Source organism: Coregonus lavaretus, assembly GCF_964263955.1.
Source record: "Coregonus lavaretus genome assembly, chromosome: 31".
NCBI classification, from domain to species: domain Eukaryota; kingdom Metazoa; phylum Chordata; class Actinopteri; order Salmoniformes; family Salmonidae; genus Coregonus; species Coregonus lavaretus.
Window position 1 is genome coordinate 21,184,178 of NC_140018.1, and position 17,829 is coordinate 21,202,006.

General features: G+C 43.9%; 1 protein-coding gene across 1 annotated transcript in view; it reads right to left on the reverse strand.

Annotated features, from left to right (window-relative positions):
• Positions 1 to 17,829, reverse strand: part of LOC311107098 (tubulinyl-Tyr carboxypeptidase 2-like) — a 46,840-nt gene that overhangs the window by 18,312 nt on the left and 10,699 nt on the right. The window contains exons 2-6 of the mRNA XM_084149572.1: positions 16,547 to 16,635; positions 15,878 to 15,934; positions 15,352 to 15,426; positions 10,404 to 10,785; positions 8,430 to 8,548 (exon numbers count right to left, since the gene is read on the reverse strand). Of these exons, the coding sequence (XP_084005698.1) occupies positions 8,430 to 8,548; positions 10,404 to 10,785; positions 15,352 to 15,426; positions 15,878 to 15,934; positions 16,547 to 16,635 (722 nt within the window). The remainder of the gene's footprint in view (positions 1 to 8,429; positions 8,549 to 10,403; positions 10,786 to 15,351; positions 15,427 to 15,877; positions 15,935 to 16,546; positions 16,636 to 17,829) is intronic.

The following is a 17,829-nucleotide window of genomic DNA, read 5'->3' on the forward strand; positions in this document are numbered from 1 at the left end:
TTATTACATTTATGTATCAAGCCTTAGCAGTCATTCTGATCTCATTCCCAATGATCAGTGCTTTAGTTTATCATGTTGCTGTCAAGCGGTTCTGATTTTGTGATGCCCGACTGTCCACGTTTTCGTGTGCAATAGCCTTTTGATCTGAACATTTGAAAAGTTTTGGTGTGTCTACTAGGCTATTTGATTTAATGTATATATGTGACAGCACTTTGGTTTCACTAATAAATATGTTGAAATGGAACCAAATTATCTGTTTCTGTCTTCAGTCCTTTTTAAAAAGGATAGATGGGCTATAGGCTGTGTTATAGGTCGAATGTGATAGTTTGCCTATAACCAGCCTGAGTAGGCCTATAACTCAATTTCTATTCTATTCAGAGTTTAGACAAATGTATAGAATTGGAAATGAGCTATTATCAGGCTGATTAATGCGATGCATGTCTGTTGAATTTGGGTATGTAGTACGCTAGCAATGTTCCCTCTAAGCTCCCCAGGGACTGCCGTGCAGAAGAAATATCAGCCAGCGCAGAGAAGCACGAGATTGAACTTCACTCAACTTTCTACTTTTCCGCATTAGTTAACACTACCAACTTTTCCCTTTACTGTGGGAATTGTGATCGAATCAACGCAATATCAGCCACTTTCAATGCAACATACCGAAACAAAACGAACTACGCAACACTTAGTATGCAAAACTAACTATGCAAGAGATTTTGTTGTAGGTAGAACGCATCGGAGTAGGATTCTATTGCATTGACAATCACAACTCAGCCCGTACTCTACACAGACTGGTGTGGCATAACCAATCAGAGCTGCAGTAGGCCTATATGCAAATAGACCATTGCCATTTATGGATCTGTGTAATTCACTTTGAACTGGACTGTGTTTACAGCATGAGCGGTCATAAGTAGATGCGCTTGTTTGAGATCAAATCGAGAGCTGCATGTAGTCACCTGTGCACATTTGTTCATAGCCTTTGCTAGTTAATGAGTTATTAGCCCAGTTATAGATAATTTGCAGTCAGCAATGGGGGAGTGATTGCTTCCTACAAGAGCACAAAACGTGTACATTTCTAGACACCTTTGAAAAGTGAGTCGGGTAAAGAGCTTTTTTTTGTCTTAAAGGGGCAGTGTTGTATTTTGAAACAGGCATGAATAAGCTAAGTAGCCAATAGGCAGATGTTACCCTTTCTTTGAGCTTATAATATAAACTCCAACACGAAAGGTACTGTTTACTTGAATTTTAATAATGTCAGCATGATGTAACAGCAGTTTTTTAAAATAGTTTTTTCTTCCTCTCCCCCAGTTCACTTAAACCTTTCTTCTACATTTCCAATGGACTACCCCCTAGTGGCTGGAATACAACTGTATTCTTATACAGAGGGTAGCATAATTTGTCTGATTCTCTGTAATAACGGTATGGGAATAATAATGCATTTTATTTTGTAAAGTGGTTTCTTGAATCAAACAACACAACAACATTTTCAGTCACCTCCTTGAAGGACATGTGGAAAAACAGGTTAATGTCAAGCACTGCATGTTTTTTTCAAAAGTCTAATGGAGTGTAGGCCTACATTGACACCACACATTGGCTGCTACTGTAGGCTGAATTATAGAACAGCTATTTCCATGTTAAAATGTTATGGGATGCATTTTATCCATTGCCACTCTGGTAGGCCTACATTATGATTAAATAGCCACAGTAGCCTACTTGACCACTGTCTGAAACTGTATATTAAAGCGGGTACAGCCTCAGTGTTCATAGTAAACGTGTGCTGGAAGTGGCACAGAATTTTCACAACGTTCAAGTTTGTGCTCAGCAGACCTGAAATTTGCTCTGTGCCGAAAAAAATTAGAGGCCAGTCTGTAGAGGTGCTATCTTTATCAGCATCATTAAAGCTGATAGTATTTCAACCACATAAAATATGCATCCAAGCCAAACTGAAATCTTATCAGAAACATGTTGGGTCGTTTTCACAGCTTTCTATTTCCTTACAACCGGTCAAACTGATCTCATTTGGAAACTTTCCCATACATTTTGTTGTTATTGCATTTTCACCCCGGTCTCTAAACCTCTTTGCTCCACGAAAGAAGCAGAGAGGAGAGAGAAAACTTTACCGATGTCAACTAGATTGAAGCATTCATTCTATAATTTATGACAATCTGGTGAGCAAGGGTTTATTTAGTCTTCTAGGGCAACATATAATGACTGAAGAGAAGCTGGCTGTATCTAATTATAGACAAGTTGACTAACAAATAGCCTACCAACATGTCAGAAATTATAAGCAGAAACATATCTAAATTAGGCAAAAAATCCTGCACCCCCTGTCAAAAAATCATTCCGCTCTCTCTGACTGTAGCCTACAGCACATTTTCTATATTTGCGGGTTAGGGTCGGGTGCACATATAGTCGGGCGGTTGCGGATGGGTTATTAGCAATTGTGGGTGGGTGCGGGTGAACAAACAGCTGACCCGGGCACCACTAGAGTGCGTGTGTGTGTGTTTGTGTGTGTTTATGTCACGCCCTGACCTATAGAACTCTTGTTTGTTGAGTCAGGGTGTGGAATCTATGTTATATATTCTATGTTTAGGTTCTAGTTATTCTATTTCTATGTCTGGCCGGGTATGATTCCCAATCAGAGGCAGCTGTCGCTCTTTGTCTCTGATTGGGGATCATACTTAGGTAGCCCATTGCCTACTGTGTATTGTGGGATCTTGTTCCTGTTAGGCTGGTATGTGTATAGCCCTTTGGACTTTTGTTGAATGTTTATTTAGTTAATAAACATGTACGCTTTTCACGCTGCACCTTGGTCCGACCCGTCTCTCAACGTTAGTGACAGAAGATCCCACCAAGAACGGACCAAGCAGCGTGCCCAGGAGCAGCAGACACCCTGGACATAGGTGGAGGAGCAGAGATCATGGACTTGGGGGGAGATAAGAGAGGATCTGGCCAAGCATATGGAGGGTGGAGAAGGAGAGAGTAGCCAATAGAGGACCCTGGGCGAAGGAGGAAACCCAGGCAGGAGAGAAGCAACGGCGACACCGCCAGCCGAGGAGGAAGCCCGAGAGGCAGCCCCAAGAAAAAAATGTTGGGGGGCTAAAGGGGTGGTCGGGGATCGAGAGAGAAGAGCCCCGACCACTGCACCCGGTGGGGCTCCCGGAGGAGTCCTCACTGGAGGAGGATTGGGCGCGGAGAGTAAAGGACTGGTACAGTCGTAGACCTCCAGTGTCGGTTTCCAGTCTGGTATGCCTCGTGCCTGCTTCTCGCACCAAGCCAGTGGTGCGTGCTCCCAGTCCGGCACGGCCCGTGCCTGCTCCTCGCACCAAGCCAGTGGTGCGTGCTCCCAGTCCGGTACGGCCCGTGCCTGCTCCCTGCACCAAACCAGTGGTGCATGTCTCCAGTCCGGCACGGCACGTGCCTGCTCCCGGCACCAAACCAGTGGTGCGTGTATCCAGTCCGGTACGGCCCGTACCTGTTCCTCGCACCAAAGCAGTGGTGCGTGCATCCAGCCCGGTACGGCCCGTACCTGCTCCTCGCACCAAACCAGTGGTGCGTGCATCCAGCCCGGTACGGCCCGTACCTGCTCCTCGCACCAAACCAGTGGTGCGTGTCGCCAGCCCGGTACGCCCCGCACCTGCTCCCCACACCAGGCCAGTGGTGCGTGTTCCCAGTCCGGTACAGCCCGTACCTGCTCCTCGCACCAAACCAGTAGTGCGTGTCGCCAGCCCGGTACGCCCCGTACCTGCTCCCCGCACCAGGCCAGTGGTGCGTGTTCCCAGTCCGGTAAGGCCCGTACCTGCTCCTCGCACCAGACCAGTGGTGCGTGTGCCCAGTCTAGCTCCGGTCAGCGGTTCCACTCCGGAGCCAGAGCAATCCGCTCCACCGGTGCCTGATCCAGCTCTGGCCGGTTGCTCCACTCCGGAGCCAGAGCAGTCCGCTCCACCGGGATCCAGTTCAGCTCCGGTCAGCGGCTCTACTCCGGGTCCAGATGTCAGCCCCTCTCCAGGTTCGGGGTCTCCCACACCAGGGTCCAGACAGGGATCGGTGCATCGTGGGAGGACTGAGAGGGGAAGCTCCGTGTTGAGGTCCAGACCGGTCCAGGCAGCAAGGGAAAAGACGTCACGTCCGGAGCCGCCACCGAAGCGGGAAGCCACCCGGACCCTCCCGTTATGTCAGGTTTGAGTCAGGGTGTGGAATCTGTTATATATTCTATGTTTAGGTTCTAGTTATTCTATTTCTATGTCTGGGCGGGTATGATTCCCAATCAGAGGCAGCTGTCGCTCTTTGTCTCTGATTGGGGTTCATACTTAGGTAGCCCATTGCCTACTGTGTATTGTGGGATCTTGTTCCTGTTAGGCTGGTATGTGTAAAGCCCTTTGGATTTCAGGTTACGTTGTTTCTTGTTTTGTTGAATGTTTATTTAGTTAATAAATATGTATGCTTTTCACGCTGCACCTTGGTCCGACCCGTCTCTCAACGTTCGTGACAGTTTATTTGTATCAACAATTTCAAATCTAGTTTGGTTTTAAATAAAGTATCAGTGAGAGTGGATGAGTCTCCCTTCCAGCCTCTATCTTGTCAGAACCACTCTAGCTTGACAACACTTCCAGTCCTGTTCCTCTGTCTGTGTCTCTGTGTGACAAACTCAGTCAACAGCAGACTTAAGCATAGCCCAGAGGAATTATGGTAGAGTCCATGTATAAATTATGAGAGTCCATGCATAAATCCCAGGATGCCTTCTGCACAGGCTTGAGGTAGAAGTTGCCCTTCACCAAAGATCTAGGATCAGATTACCCTAGCCCCATTCATAACCTTAACCAATAGAGGATAATACAAGATCTGACTCTGTATCAGTGGTTAGGGGGGGGGATGGGCAACATCTTCTACACTCCACGTATCCCAGCAGCCTCTCTGTCAGGGCAGGATCCTCCATCCTGAATCCTCCCACTGTGCTGGTGATTGATAATAGGAGTGGACACTTCCCTTCCATAAGAGACACTCCTCTGGGCTGACTGGGGCTTTCAGATGTCAGCAGAACTTCTTTCTCCCTCCCTCTGCTCAGCAGGCTGTCATAATACTGCTGTGCTGTCAGAATGGACCGTCAGCTCAGCCAAGCCACGGCGTTAGGTCCTCCATCACAACACATACTGTGGTGTACACTCACGCATAGGCTACATACCACAGGCATGCACATTGCACACATTCACTCCCTCACCCCCACACACACACTGAAACTAGTGTGCTTCCACATTAACTCCAACTTAACCATGAGCTGTTCACCCAGAGTATCTACTCTAGTGCTGCTGCTGCTCAGTCCTCTTCGTTTCCTCTAACTGGGCGCTGGAGCTGATAAGAATATGACAGACTGAACTCTTCCTGAACTGGGATCTTTAGCCAGGATGCAAGGCAGGAAAAGAGGGTTTAAGGATAAGAGAAGAGCAATCGTCTACAGTAACCATCTACAGTAATTCTCTTAACTCCTTAACCTCTTACACTCAGGGGAATTGGCCTATATGGATAGGGATAAACTGAAATGTTTCTTACAGACGAAATATTAAATGCATAACAATGGTAGCAATTGAAAGGGAACAGTTTGAAGATAATGGGAAAATTATTAGACCAAAGGTGAGTACACAACAGTTCACCTGACACAAGACTGATTCCAAACATTACATGGTTGATTTTATGTGCATTTTACATTTACTGTACATTTCACCGCATTTGTTGATAATACTCTGGATACATTCAGTAACATGATAAGACTATTCCTGGAAAATATACAGTAGGTGTAGCATAAGACAAAAAATGTACAAGGGTTTGGGTGAGGGAACTAACTGGTGTCTCCAAGTGGCCACACACCTCTCCAAAGTGTGCACTGTTCTTAAGCACTTTCAATGAACTTTTTTTTAGCTCTCCTAGCTGTGCCGTTGATGAACTAGAGCAAGCACACTTGTAGTTGTTCTGTTTGGAACACAACCCTGCATCCCTCCCATCAGACAATTACTGTTGATGTTTATGCAATCCAAAAACGGTCCATTATAAATCGTAATCTGGTTCAGATGGGCATGATTTGAAAGCTTGTTCTATTACCAACATGACTAGCTAAGTTATAAAATATGTGTTAGGAATTCACAAGGCAATTCAGAGAAACAGATTGTAATTTTGGTACGGGTAGAAAGGAGTCATGAGTGCATTCAGGTGAGTGTGCAGTGGCACATTTTCTTCACAATAAAGAAAAATAGGCTAATTCTGTTCAGAACAACCCAGGTCATGAATCCATGTCATCTTGTAACTGTACATCAAACATAGTGATCATAAACATTGACACTATATGACATGAGTTTTATGAAATGTGAAGTCCACATTTGGGCTCACGGGTGTATGGTTTGCTTGTATGACATTAAAGCGGTATTTTTTATAATCATGAATGTCTCATCTTTCAAAATACATTGAGTCATCTTAATTTACAGCATTTCCCTCACTCAGACAACAAAAAAAGTGCAAAAGTTGGCAACTTCTTGTCGCGTGTTGAAGTTCAGAATGTCTGTCAGTCAAAACCCATACAGCGCTGTGAAGCACAGAGCCAAAGCTCTGACGTCATGTATAGCATGTTACTGTACAGCTACTACGTTCCAATTTAGCTGCTTATTCGTGCCCAAATTTTCCATTTTCAACCCGTATACGGGTACTAATGTAAAGGGCTACAGTCAGCAACTTCAGTCAGTGTGTCAGGGTTCCATGCCCAGCTAGCACATAATGTTCTGAGAACCATATTTTTCTTATAGCTTGGTGAAAGCGTAGTTGTCCTAGGGTTATTTTGCATACAACCATCCCACAATGTTCTGGGAATGATGCAGGATAGTTGCTTGGCTTTGGAACATTCCGCACATTTAAGGAACTTGACAAAATAACGCAATTTTCTTGGTATTTCATTACTTTAACAGAAGGTTTCATAAAATTTCAAACATGTTACATTTAATTACATGTTTGGTATTGTTCTAGGAACGTTCTCCAACTGGTTTGACATTGGGAATGTTCTCAAATAATTCAGAGAACGTTAAGAAACAACGTTCTTCTGTGGGAATTTCAGTACTTCAGCATAACGTTTCCTACAGGCTTCCTCATGGTTCTATTTAAAGTAATGTTCTAAAAAAGTTCAGACAACGTTTAGAAACAACATTATTCTGTGGGAATTTCAGTACTTCAGCAAAATGTTTCTGCAGGTTTCTGCATGGTTCTATTTAAAGTCATGTTCTCGGAACATTAACAAAACATTCCATAAAAACCACAAGAAAACATTAGTAACGTTCAATCTTGTTAAGTGTGTTCAGGAATGTTGGTCACGCCCACTAATTGGCCACACCTGATCTTAACAAGTGCTTGCTTCCTTTGAAATGGGGTCTGTTTGAATAGACTAAAATTAACAGCTTTGTATTAGTTTAAAAAAACTTGGCATGCTAGCTCCATCCTGGTGGCGCAGTGGACTAATTCAATGGATAGAGAACAGTAGATCATAGGTTGAAATCTCACTGATGCCGTGCCACAATCAAAAAGAAATGTGTTTGAATGATTAATTTTCATTAGTCCTATCTGCACTTGGAGTTCAATACAATTAACCCAAATTAAGCTAGCAAGTTATTGAAAGTCTTATTGAAACATTCAGTGAACATTTTAAGGAAGTTCTTAAAAAACCTCAAAATAACCTATAATTTCAGTTCTCAGAACGTTAATAAAACCTCCCAGGTAAACTTTCAGGGAACCATAGTACAACGTTTTCAGAACCTCCCTGCAACCTCAAAATTAACATTCCCAGAACAGGCTACATTTTCACTTCCATTCTCAGAACGTTTAAAAAACGTTCTGTTTTACTGGTCAGGAAACAAATGGCTGCATTCCCAGAACCAATGGGAAACCAAAAACGTACGTTCCCACAACTTCCAAGGAACCAAATGTGCTAGCTGGGTGCCCTCATTGATATGAAAAGAGGATGAAAAACATAGTATAGACACACTGCCAATTCCTCTCTCTCTAACATTATAGCGTTTAGCCAAGTAATGAAGATGGGACATTGAGAGGTTTTATAGTTGTGATAATCAACAGTTGATTTGAATTATTCATCTCACTCATGCATATCCAATCTGATCTGCTTTAGATTCACTTACTTTTAATTAAAACCTGCCCAACTTTTAATTAAATCTCTAAGAAAATATTTTAATGAACTCTAACCTCAAGATTTGTGACTATAAAACATGAAACTAATGATTTCCAAGAAATTATATTTTCTTCAAAAGTAACCTGATGCGAACTCTTCCTAGTTGTTAGGGAGTGTTGAGATATCAATGTAAAACGATCTAAGAAAGGCCATTCCACCTTCCACCTTTTGTTTCAATGATGCTAATAACCTAAGATTGATTCCCAGGGATACTTACGACTTGTCTCTCCGGTGGATGTGGCATCTTTGGGGGCTGCTCTGTCGGCGGCGGGGGGAGAGAGACTTGCCTCTGGTCCGTTCTTTGATGGGAGACTGGGCACTCGATGACTTCAGGATCTGAGAGAAAACAACAGAATAAGACTTAGATATGGAATCTAATGGATAAGATCCAGTTTGAGCTGCAGTTTCTTTACCGCACTGATATTTAAGTGTTGTTTTGTTTAAAGCTGCAAGCTACAGGAGGCGTTGCAATAAAAAAAAAATATATATATTAGCAGACATGTTCACCATTCAGTGGGCCCATTTGCTGCAGGCCATTGGGCTGGGGAAATTAAAAGTTCCACTTCAATAAAAAGAGCAGTTGAAGAAGTTAACTTTTAATGACACAGTTGGATCTCAGAGACATAGTGAGTAAAGGAGCCGTCTGTGAATCAATGTAGGGAGAAGAGGAGAGGGGATGTCGACGCTGCGGGGAGTGGAGAGACGTTGGAGAGGAGAGCCGAGAATGTCTCTCTTCATTAGTAAAGACACTAACAGACAGTAATGAAGGCAACCTCCCAGGCAGTGCCCTCATTAACATGATGATACCCCATTAACCCAATCAGCCCACTAGTCAACTCCCTCTGCAAACTCAATTACCCATGGGCTCACACCGGCACATATAGGCAGTTTCTAGGCACACACAGAGGCAAAAACACATAGGCACCCATGCACACACGCACACAAGCACAAACACACACACTACAGGCACTGAAAGAGAGAATCAGGAGGAGTCACACTGACATATTACTAACATCCGCTGTTTGATTAGCAGAATTAGAGTTTCAGGGTCACCCCGTCCTGGTAGAAACCTAATGAGAGCTCACTCCAGACTGACAGTTCAGAGGAGACTGGAGAAAAATCATGAAACTTATTTCCTGGAATGAACATACAGGAAGCAGCTCATATTCCGTGCTCCAGAAACCACATGCAGCTGAGAGCACAGGCAGGATGTTAGTCATAAGATTGGTAATAGATATAAGGATGTGTGTGCTGTAGTGGGGGAGGGTTATAGGACAAACACTGATCTGCTATACTGTATGAAATGCAAGCTCTCTGTCTGTGTTGTGCATAGAAGACACACTAGATTAATTTCCCAAATGGCTTTTGAGTGTTTTTACACTAATGTCCCTATTACTAGTTCTAAAAAGAAAAAGGGTCGTGGTGAGTTCTTCAGCTTCCAGAAATACGGTAATATCGGTATGTATGTGAACTATGTACAGCTGACGAGAGGTCAAATACAAAGGTCAAGGCTGTATCTCCAGCGCAGGGCAGCTGGGAACACGACCTACATTTACTGTTGCTGTGATAGTCAGCCGCACCATCCTACTACCATCCCCCAACAACCAACACGATACAGCTGAGGCAGAGAAATCTGGGAGACGTGGTCCAACCATCCAGCTTCTCTGTCCTCTGTCTCTGTCTCTGTCTCTGTCTCTGTCTCTGTCTCTGTCTCTCTCTCTCTCTCTCTCTCTCTCACTCTCTCTTCCACTGAGGGGAACTCTGGCCTTAATTATCCCTGACATTTCATATTACACCCATCGCCCCTCCGTGGCAGCCGCCCTGGTTTCAGACAGGGAACTAAGGGGGAATTCCAGACGGAAGCCAAGCCAAAGCAACACTAACGAGTTGAACGTTCCCTCAGGAATGACCCCGGGACATTAGACTAGAGAGCTTATCTATTGTGGTGAACATTTTCACCCTAACAGAGTTCAAGTTGTATACTGTACCCTAAAATTCAGAGTATTTTTCAAAGACTTGTGAAATATAGTATTTGGGCATCCACAGCAGTACATACAGTGTTGTAGATACTAAACGGGCGAAATGTATGAAAAAAGGGCAGTGAGGTGTCAAGTAATCAAGTTTGACACATATGACCTCTCATGTCCGCCTACATGAGAAAATTTGAGAAAGTAGGACAACAACATGTCACCTTCATCCTCATGTCTCGGCCATGTTTCTCCAGCTCCTTCCTCATGTCTTCTCTCCCTAGGCGGGCGGCGTTGAGCACCAGGTACTTCCACTCGATGGGCTGGAAGACGTGCGGGTCGTGGGGCACGTACAGGCCGATCTTCACCTTCTTCAGTGTGTGCTGGTAGCGGCGGTACGAGTCCTCAAACTCCATCACCAGCTCGCTGAGCGTGCGGAAGGTCAGGGCCTTGTCCATGAGGTCTTGGCGGCGGCTCATGCCCAGCGTGCCATAGCGTCCGTTGCAGTAGACGCCCAGCACCACGTGGTGGAAGTGGTTCCCTGAAAACTGGGTCTTGAAGCTGATGGGGAAACGCTCCACCGACATCAGTCCGTTGGTCAAATATCTGGCATGACCATGGTCAAGGATGTTAACTGGCATCATTAGCAACAACAACAGTTTCAGGGAATTTAATGCTGTCTACTAAATGGCTATAATTTTATACACAGAAAGAGAGAGCGAGTGAAAGAAAGAAAGAAAGAAAGAAAGAAAGAAAGAAAGAAAGAAAGAAAGAAAGAAAGAAAGAAAGAAAGAAAGAAAGAAAGAAAGAAAGAAAGAAAGAAAGAGTGAAAGAAAAAAAGGGCATACATAGGTCAGAGCTAAAGCCCCATGGTTAAAGGGGTTAGCATCAATAGCATAATCAACAACAACTTACAACTTTTCAGAGATTTAATACTCCCTAATAATCTCCTGAATGGTAATCACTTGATGTTTACTGCTGTTTACCAGCAGTAGAGAGAGAGAGAGAGAGAGAGAGAGAGAGAGAGAGAGAGAGAGAGAGAGAGAGAGAGAGAGAGAGAGAGAGAGAGAGAGAGAGAGAGAGAGAGAGAGAGAGAGAGAGAGAGAGAGAGAGAGAGAGAGAGAGAGAGAGAGAGAGAGAGAGAGAGAGAGAGAGAGAGAGAGAGAGAGAGAGAGAGAGAAAGGAGCATATCCAGGCCAGTGTTAAGCCCCCTCACAAATTAATTATATTATTTCCATAAACTCATTAGCTAACTGGCATTGGCTGTTTGAATAATGGAGTAGCAGATTTAGTAAGACTGGCTTGTCTTCGAACCCAAACACGCCCACATTCACGCTCTCTCGAAATCAAATCAGCTAATGGAGGGAGTGAATGAGAGGGCTCGGAGCTGAGAGGTGTAACATTCATTATATCAGCTTCATTACAGCAGACAGACTGTAGTACATCTCTGCAGGAGCAGAATTTTTTTTACAAGACATTCATCATTCCAAATCAGCACATCATAGGATGGGATACTATCACAAAACAGATAAATGAACTTTCAAACAAAAGCGAGTATACAGTATATACATATTGCAATCGAAAGTAGCCAGACTCAACATCACACTCAGACTGTTATTCCTAAAAGTCCCAGGAATAAATAGCTGTGGTGTCCTAACGTGGCATCTAGTGTCTCACAGAGTGCACACCAGGCTAGCCTTGTCTCTCCCTGGGGCTTATACTCTGTATGTGCCGTGGCTCCCCAGAACTATTATGTAACTGGCCTGTGGATCCACTGCAGCGTGGCTGGGCTGCACACGATGCGGCAGATTGGACAAATATGTCCTTCCCAGGAGAGAGGGGGGCGGAGGGAGACATGGCAGACTTGGAGCTGGGTTATCTGGGACTGTCCAGGTCCTGAGGCAGTAGAGGCAATATAGTGACACACACAAGAATATGAAACTCCAATGTGTGTGTCAGTGACCTAATGACCAGTAAAAAGCAACTGGCAGCCCCACTGACTGACCTGAGAAAGGGTCAATCAGATCAGAGTTTGACCCACTACCAACCATTAGCCTCAGCAGTACTCTGTGATAATGACCTCATCATCATCCAGACATATATTATGCATGTATGAGCTATGATCCACTAATCTGTATCATCATCAGTAATGATGTTGTCTCATGTTTTCAACAAGCAGGCTGTTTTCGCTGCGCCCTCACTCTGCAGTGTTGTGCAGTAATAATAACACAAGCTGGCTGCTACTGTGGTTGAGATAATACATTGGATCTGAGAGAGGGAGCACATTTCAGCACAAACTGACTGGTTTGTGGCTTGGCTCTGTTTCCTCTCAGCTACCAGCAACCATCTTTTATAAAATTTTTATCTCTCCACACCAAGCCATCTCAATGGCCAGAACGTCTGTCCGTCATCTCTACAAGCCGCCCACCTCAGCACTGTACTTTCTTTAAATAATCATAGAGGCCAGCCGACAGAGCTTCACCACCAGTTTAACGGCTGCTTTGGGGATTCCCTTCCATAACATACATAATTAAAAGGTGTCTTTGTAGCGTTCGTGTATGGTCACGAGTCATGTTTCACAAGCAAGATGCCTGTAGAGCAATATTTACAGAGGAAGCCTCGACTAAATCAAGTGGGCATATCCCATTTGAAGATGAGAACTCTTGAGGTTTGAGAGAAGAGGGACAGGTATTATTTAAGATCACCACAGGACAGGAAGCATCATGAAAGGAGGTTATGGTAGTTCACACCAACACTTTGATCAGTCACACTCTGTTTTCGCATGAGAAACAAACCCAACGTTGGGAGAATCCAAACAGACAGCAGAAATAATCGCCCTCAGAAAGAATACTTTTTTTCTGACACCTTGTTTTTTCACAGAGTAGCGAGCGCAGTGCGGCATCGGTTGCAGAACGTTGGTGTGATTATTCATTGAGGCGGCAGTTAGAGCAACAGAAAAAAAGAAAGCCCCTCTGTCCTCCCCTGTGGTAGCTGGGTCTGTCTACACACACACACACACAGGGAGTCCCCCCATTGCTTCTCCATAATGAATGCTCCATTAACTAACTACACAAATAGCACATATTACCCATGATGCAAGGCATGTGATACACCGCAACCCCAATAGTAGCATACTTCTTCAAGTCCTCTTATCTGCCACCAGGCAAGAGCTCTTTCCGTCACCTGGGGAGGATTATTGTTGCCATAGAAACCAAGCCAAGAGAAGTATACTCTATAAGGCCTGTGTGTACTAGCTCTAGCAGCACTACCCCCCACACTCTCTGCTGCTTTGTCACCTGAGCTGGGCAAACCCCAGGGAGACTTTGCAAATATTAATTACACGCCTTTTAACTGCCCCCTAAACCCTTCTCCAACAGAACAGCATATCTCCAGTTATATGATAAACACTCTGTCAGTGTTTGGAAGATTAAGATACATGCATGCTCGGTCGCCATGATGCTCTGTGTGGGAGATGGCCCAGAGTAAATATGATCCATGATGCACCACTGTGGGGTCAAGAGGAGGGTCAGCACTTTAGTAAAACCATCTGCTGCCCCTCTTAAAATGGTTTTTAAAACCACATTTCAATCAGTAAGTGAAAGGAGAAACTTTCATTTTCCAACCCGCAATAAACATCTAAACATCCTGCTGGGACAAGACTGCCAGTGACCCCTGATCCAGTACATTCACTGTTTTCTAAAGTATTAAAATGATGTGCCCTCACTTACCCTAATTCTTTGATGTTCTATCAATCCTCGTAACAGGCAAAAACAAATGGTTTAAATGTGTGACAATAATAAGAGCATACATAGTTCCATTACAACTTGGATTTCAACTTGGAACTTTTTCATGTACTAAATCACATGATTTCATGCATTTGAAATCTAGGCTCTGGTTAATGGCCCTGGCTGATCAAAAGATTGAATGAAATATGTCCAAAACCTGATGAAACAGAGTTAGATTACCCTTCCTTAAAAAAACATAAACTCTGTTTCTCCTCTCTGCGATAAGCATCTTAGGCTATTGTGCTCAGAATCTCTTATCTGTAGTAGAGGAATCTGCCTTGGGAGGACCTACTAATGCACCAAGTTACCGATGGCTTCAGCTCAACACAAAGACAAGGCTGTAGTAGTTGATCTTGAGGGAAACAGGTTGTATCATAAGATAAACATGAGTATACAACACTCCATCTACTCAACCATTAACAGAACAGAACTAAGAGCCATGCTGTAACAACTGAGTCTCTATTTTTCTCCCTATTAATAATGCATGAACTGAGTGTAGTCAGTGAGTATCTGAACATATCAACTGGTTTTGTATCTTAGCATACAGCTTGGCTGTCTCTTTCATCTAGGAGATCAGAGAAAGTCTGTTGCAAGTCAAAGCATCATTAAGCTAATCATCTTTGTCAATGAGGGTTAACAGGTTTGGTCTCACCTGACAGACTTGGACTTAAGCCTATGACATCCCACTGGGCAAAAACTGGTTGAATCAACATTGTTTCCATGTCATTTCAACCCAATAATTCAATGTGATGATGTTGAATCAACATGTAAAACTGATTGGATTTGAATAAAAGTCAATAACGTAAGGGAATTTTGTATTTTTAACCTAAATCCAATGACATGATTACATTTATTTTATTATTTCACATTTAATTCAACTCAACCAAATGTAAATGAAAACCAGATGTTGCCCAGTGGGATAAACCAAGAGAAAAGCCTGTAAAGTCAACAGACACAACAGACACAGTCTCTTTATTCAAAAGTGAGACCAACCTGCAATTTTGACAGAGGATAAACCTGTGCCCTGAGAAAGATCAGGCTTGGACGTGACAGTAACCGTTTGTGAAAAGGCCCAGCAGCCAAACGGCTCTAAATGGCAATGTGTAAGGCGCTGCAGAAACTTTGCTCTGCCTGCCTATATGCAAGGAGGGAAGTTACATTTTGAACTTTCAGACTCTTGTTTCCTAGCAACAGGGAAATATGTGAGCCTTATTGGCCTAAGGGGGAACATTAAAGGGAAAGGGGATACCTAGTCAGTCGCACAACTGGATGCATCTAATTGATTTCAGGGGTTTCATCTGGCACCTCCTGACCTGAAACAGATCAGCTCTAACTCCCACTGGTTAATGTGTATCTATGACTGTGCCTACAGACAAAGAAAGGATACATTCCAAGGATGACAGCTTCAAGGCATTTGATTGGAAGAGATTCCCTGATCATTTCTCTCGCAGTCTCCATCAACCTGAAAGAGAACAAAGATGATAGTGAATATTCTTGTTTCATACAAGGTCCCCTTTGGTGCCTTATACTGACAATGACACAATTGTGTTATACAAACAGGATTACAACAAACCCCTGTTTGATTGACTTCAAATGTTTCAAGTACAAGCCAAGCACACTAATGAAAGCACCATCTTCTAAATACGAAATATTTTCGATCAAACGTTAAATGTCCTGGCTGTCTTTGCAGAGTACATGCACATAGCATGTGTACTCTGGGTAAAGGACACAGAAAGAGGCAGAGGACAGCTATTTTAAACATATGAACTGGCCTATTTTCTTCTACAGATAAATGATGTTGTCTCACAGAGTAGTGGGACCTCTCTCCTGGCTCGGTACAGTGGCAGACACAGTAAAGACACAAAGACAAACCAATGAAAATACCACAGAAATGACCTCATAGCCAAACTTACCCACACAATGGTCTGGTTTTCCTTATCTCAAAGAACTGAGTTCCTGTGTGATTGTATCTGACAGACAGTTAAGGGGCATTCAAAGGGGTCTGTAATCATTTACAAGGGTTGGGTGAGAGGAAAATGGTGATGTTTCTGATATCAAGTTTATGTAATGTATTGTAGGCTAGAGGTTTATGAATATTTGAGAGAAATTAAACTGTACCTTGAAGACCTAATTCATTAAAAAAATTCCCTAACTGCCGTGTGTCAAGTCTAACTGAAATTAATTTGAAAACTATGGCTCTCCATCTGAATGTGTCTCCTGCAGTTAACAGAGTGCAGACTATAAAGTACTGTGACATTATTTACAGACCCAAGCATCACCTGTTGCTATGGCAGTTGGTGCACCTGCACTCCCCTGGCTACAATCACAACAAATTAAGCCCACCTGAAAACCTTGACACAGTGTTAGCTAGCTAACACACTGCATACGTACTGTTCAACCCCCAGGGCTCCAGACTGAATTAAACAGTGTGAAATGTGTCACAGATCTGTAATGAGCTATAGCAGGACACTGTGTGCTAAAAGGAGCTGTGGTTTCTCTCTTCTCAGCGTGTTCTGTGAACGGGGGATGAGAGAGGAGGGGAAGGGAGGTGGCAGGTTGCGGGCTCGGCAGGGAAAGGATACTGCAGTGTCTTCATGTAGTTCTGGATGGCCAGCAGCCAGGCAGGGACAGACATGGAGGGCTTGAAGTTGGGGACCAATGGCACAGGGTGCTGTGGGATGACAAAAAAAGACTGTGTTAGAGTTTATCTTGGTGGTGGTGGAAACATAAACATGTGGCAATATTGAAGGTCTGAAAGAAACTCTGTAGAACAGCTGTATCAATGACTACGGCTGAGGCTAAAACTGTGCTTGTCTCATAAAATTTTTGGCTTCCATTTTATTGTACAGTCATTGACTCAGTCAGAACCAGAAAAACAAATATATTTCTGTGTGTGTGTGTGTGTGTGTGTGTGTGTGTGTGTGTGTGTGTGTGTGTGTGTGTGTGTGTGTGTGTGTGTGTGTGTGTGTGTGTGAAGGAAGGGGACCCAGTAGACTAAACGCCATGTAATTTCCTCAGGGTTGTTTCTCTTCTCAACAGAGCTGTAAAACAGAACTTATCTGAGGAGTCTGGTGTCATGCTCAAGACAAACAGTTTAGCCCTCTGGCTCAGTCACACAAACCCTACTATGCTCTATTTGGAAAGCCTGAGGTGATAGATCAAACTAATGACAGAGTACCATGCCCTAAACCCAGAGGAAAGACATTTCCTTTCCAGGATATCAGTCATTCTAGTTAGTCATTGTTTGGTCTGTTTCTGTGATGAATCAATGGCACACACACACACACACACACTCTGATCCTTTCAACCAGGTTTGTGTAGTATCTGACTCAACAGAGAACAATACAGCCACTGGATCAAAGGCCTGACAGGTACAGAGAAAGAGGGCGTGAGAGAGATAGCAAATGTGTTTATTTTGTGTGGGGAGGAAAAGAGAAACCCAAAGCAATCAAGGTGAGATGAAGAGGAAAATAAGGTTTGTCCTTCATCAGCCCTCTACCCCCTACAGATAGGGCTCATCAGCCCTCTACCCCCTACAGATAGGGCTCATCAGCCCTCTACCCCTACAGATAGGGCTCTAAGCTCTCTAACCCCTACAGATAGGTTCTCATCAGCCCTCTACCCCTACAGATAGGGCTCTAAGCTCTCTAACCCCTACAGATAGGGCTCTAAGCTCTCTACCCCCTACAGATAGGGCTCTAAGCTCTCTACCCCCTACAGATAGGGCTCTAAGCTCTCTACCCCCTACAGATAGGGCTCTAAGCCCTCTACCCCTACAGATAGGGCTCTAAGCTCTCTACCCCCTACAGATAGGGCTCTAAGCTCTCTACCCCCTACAGATAGGGCTCATCAGCCCTCTACCCCT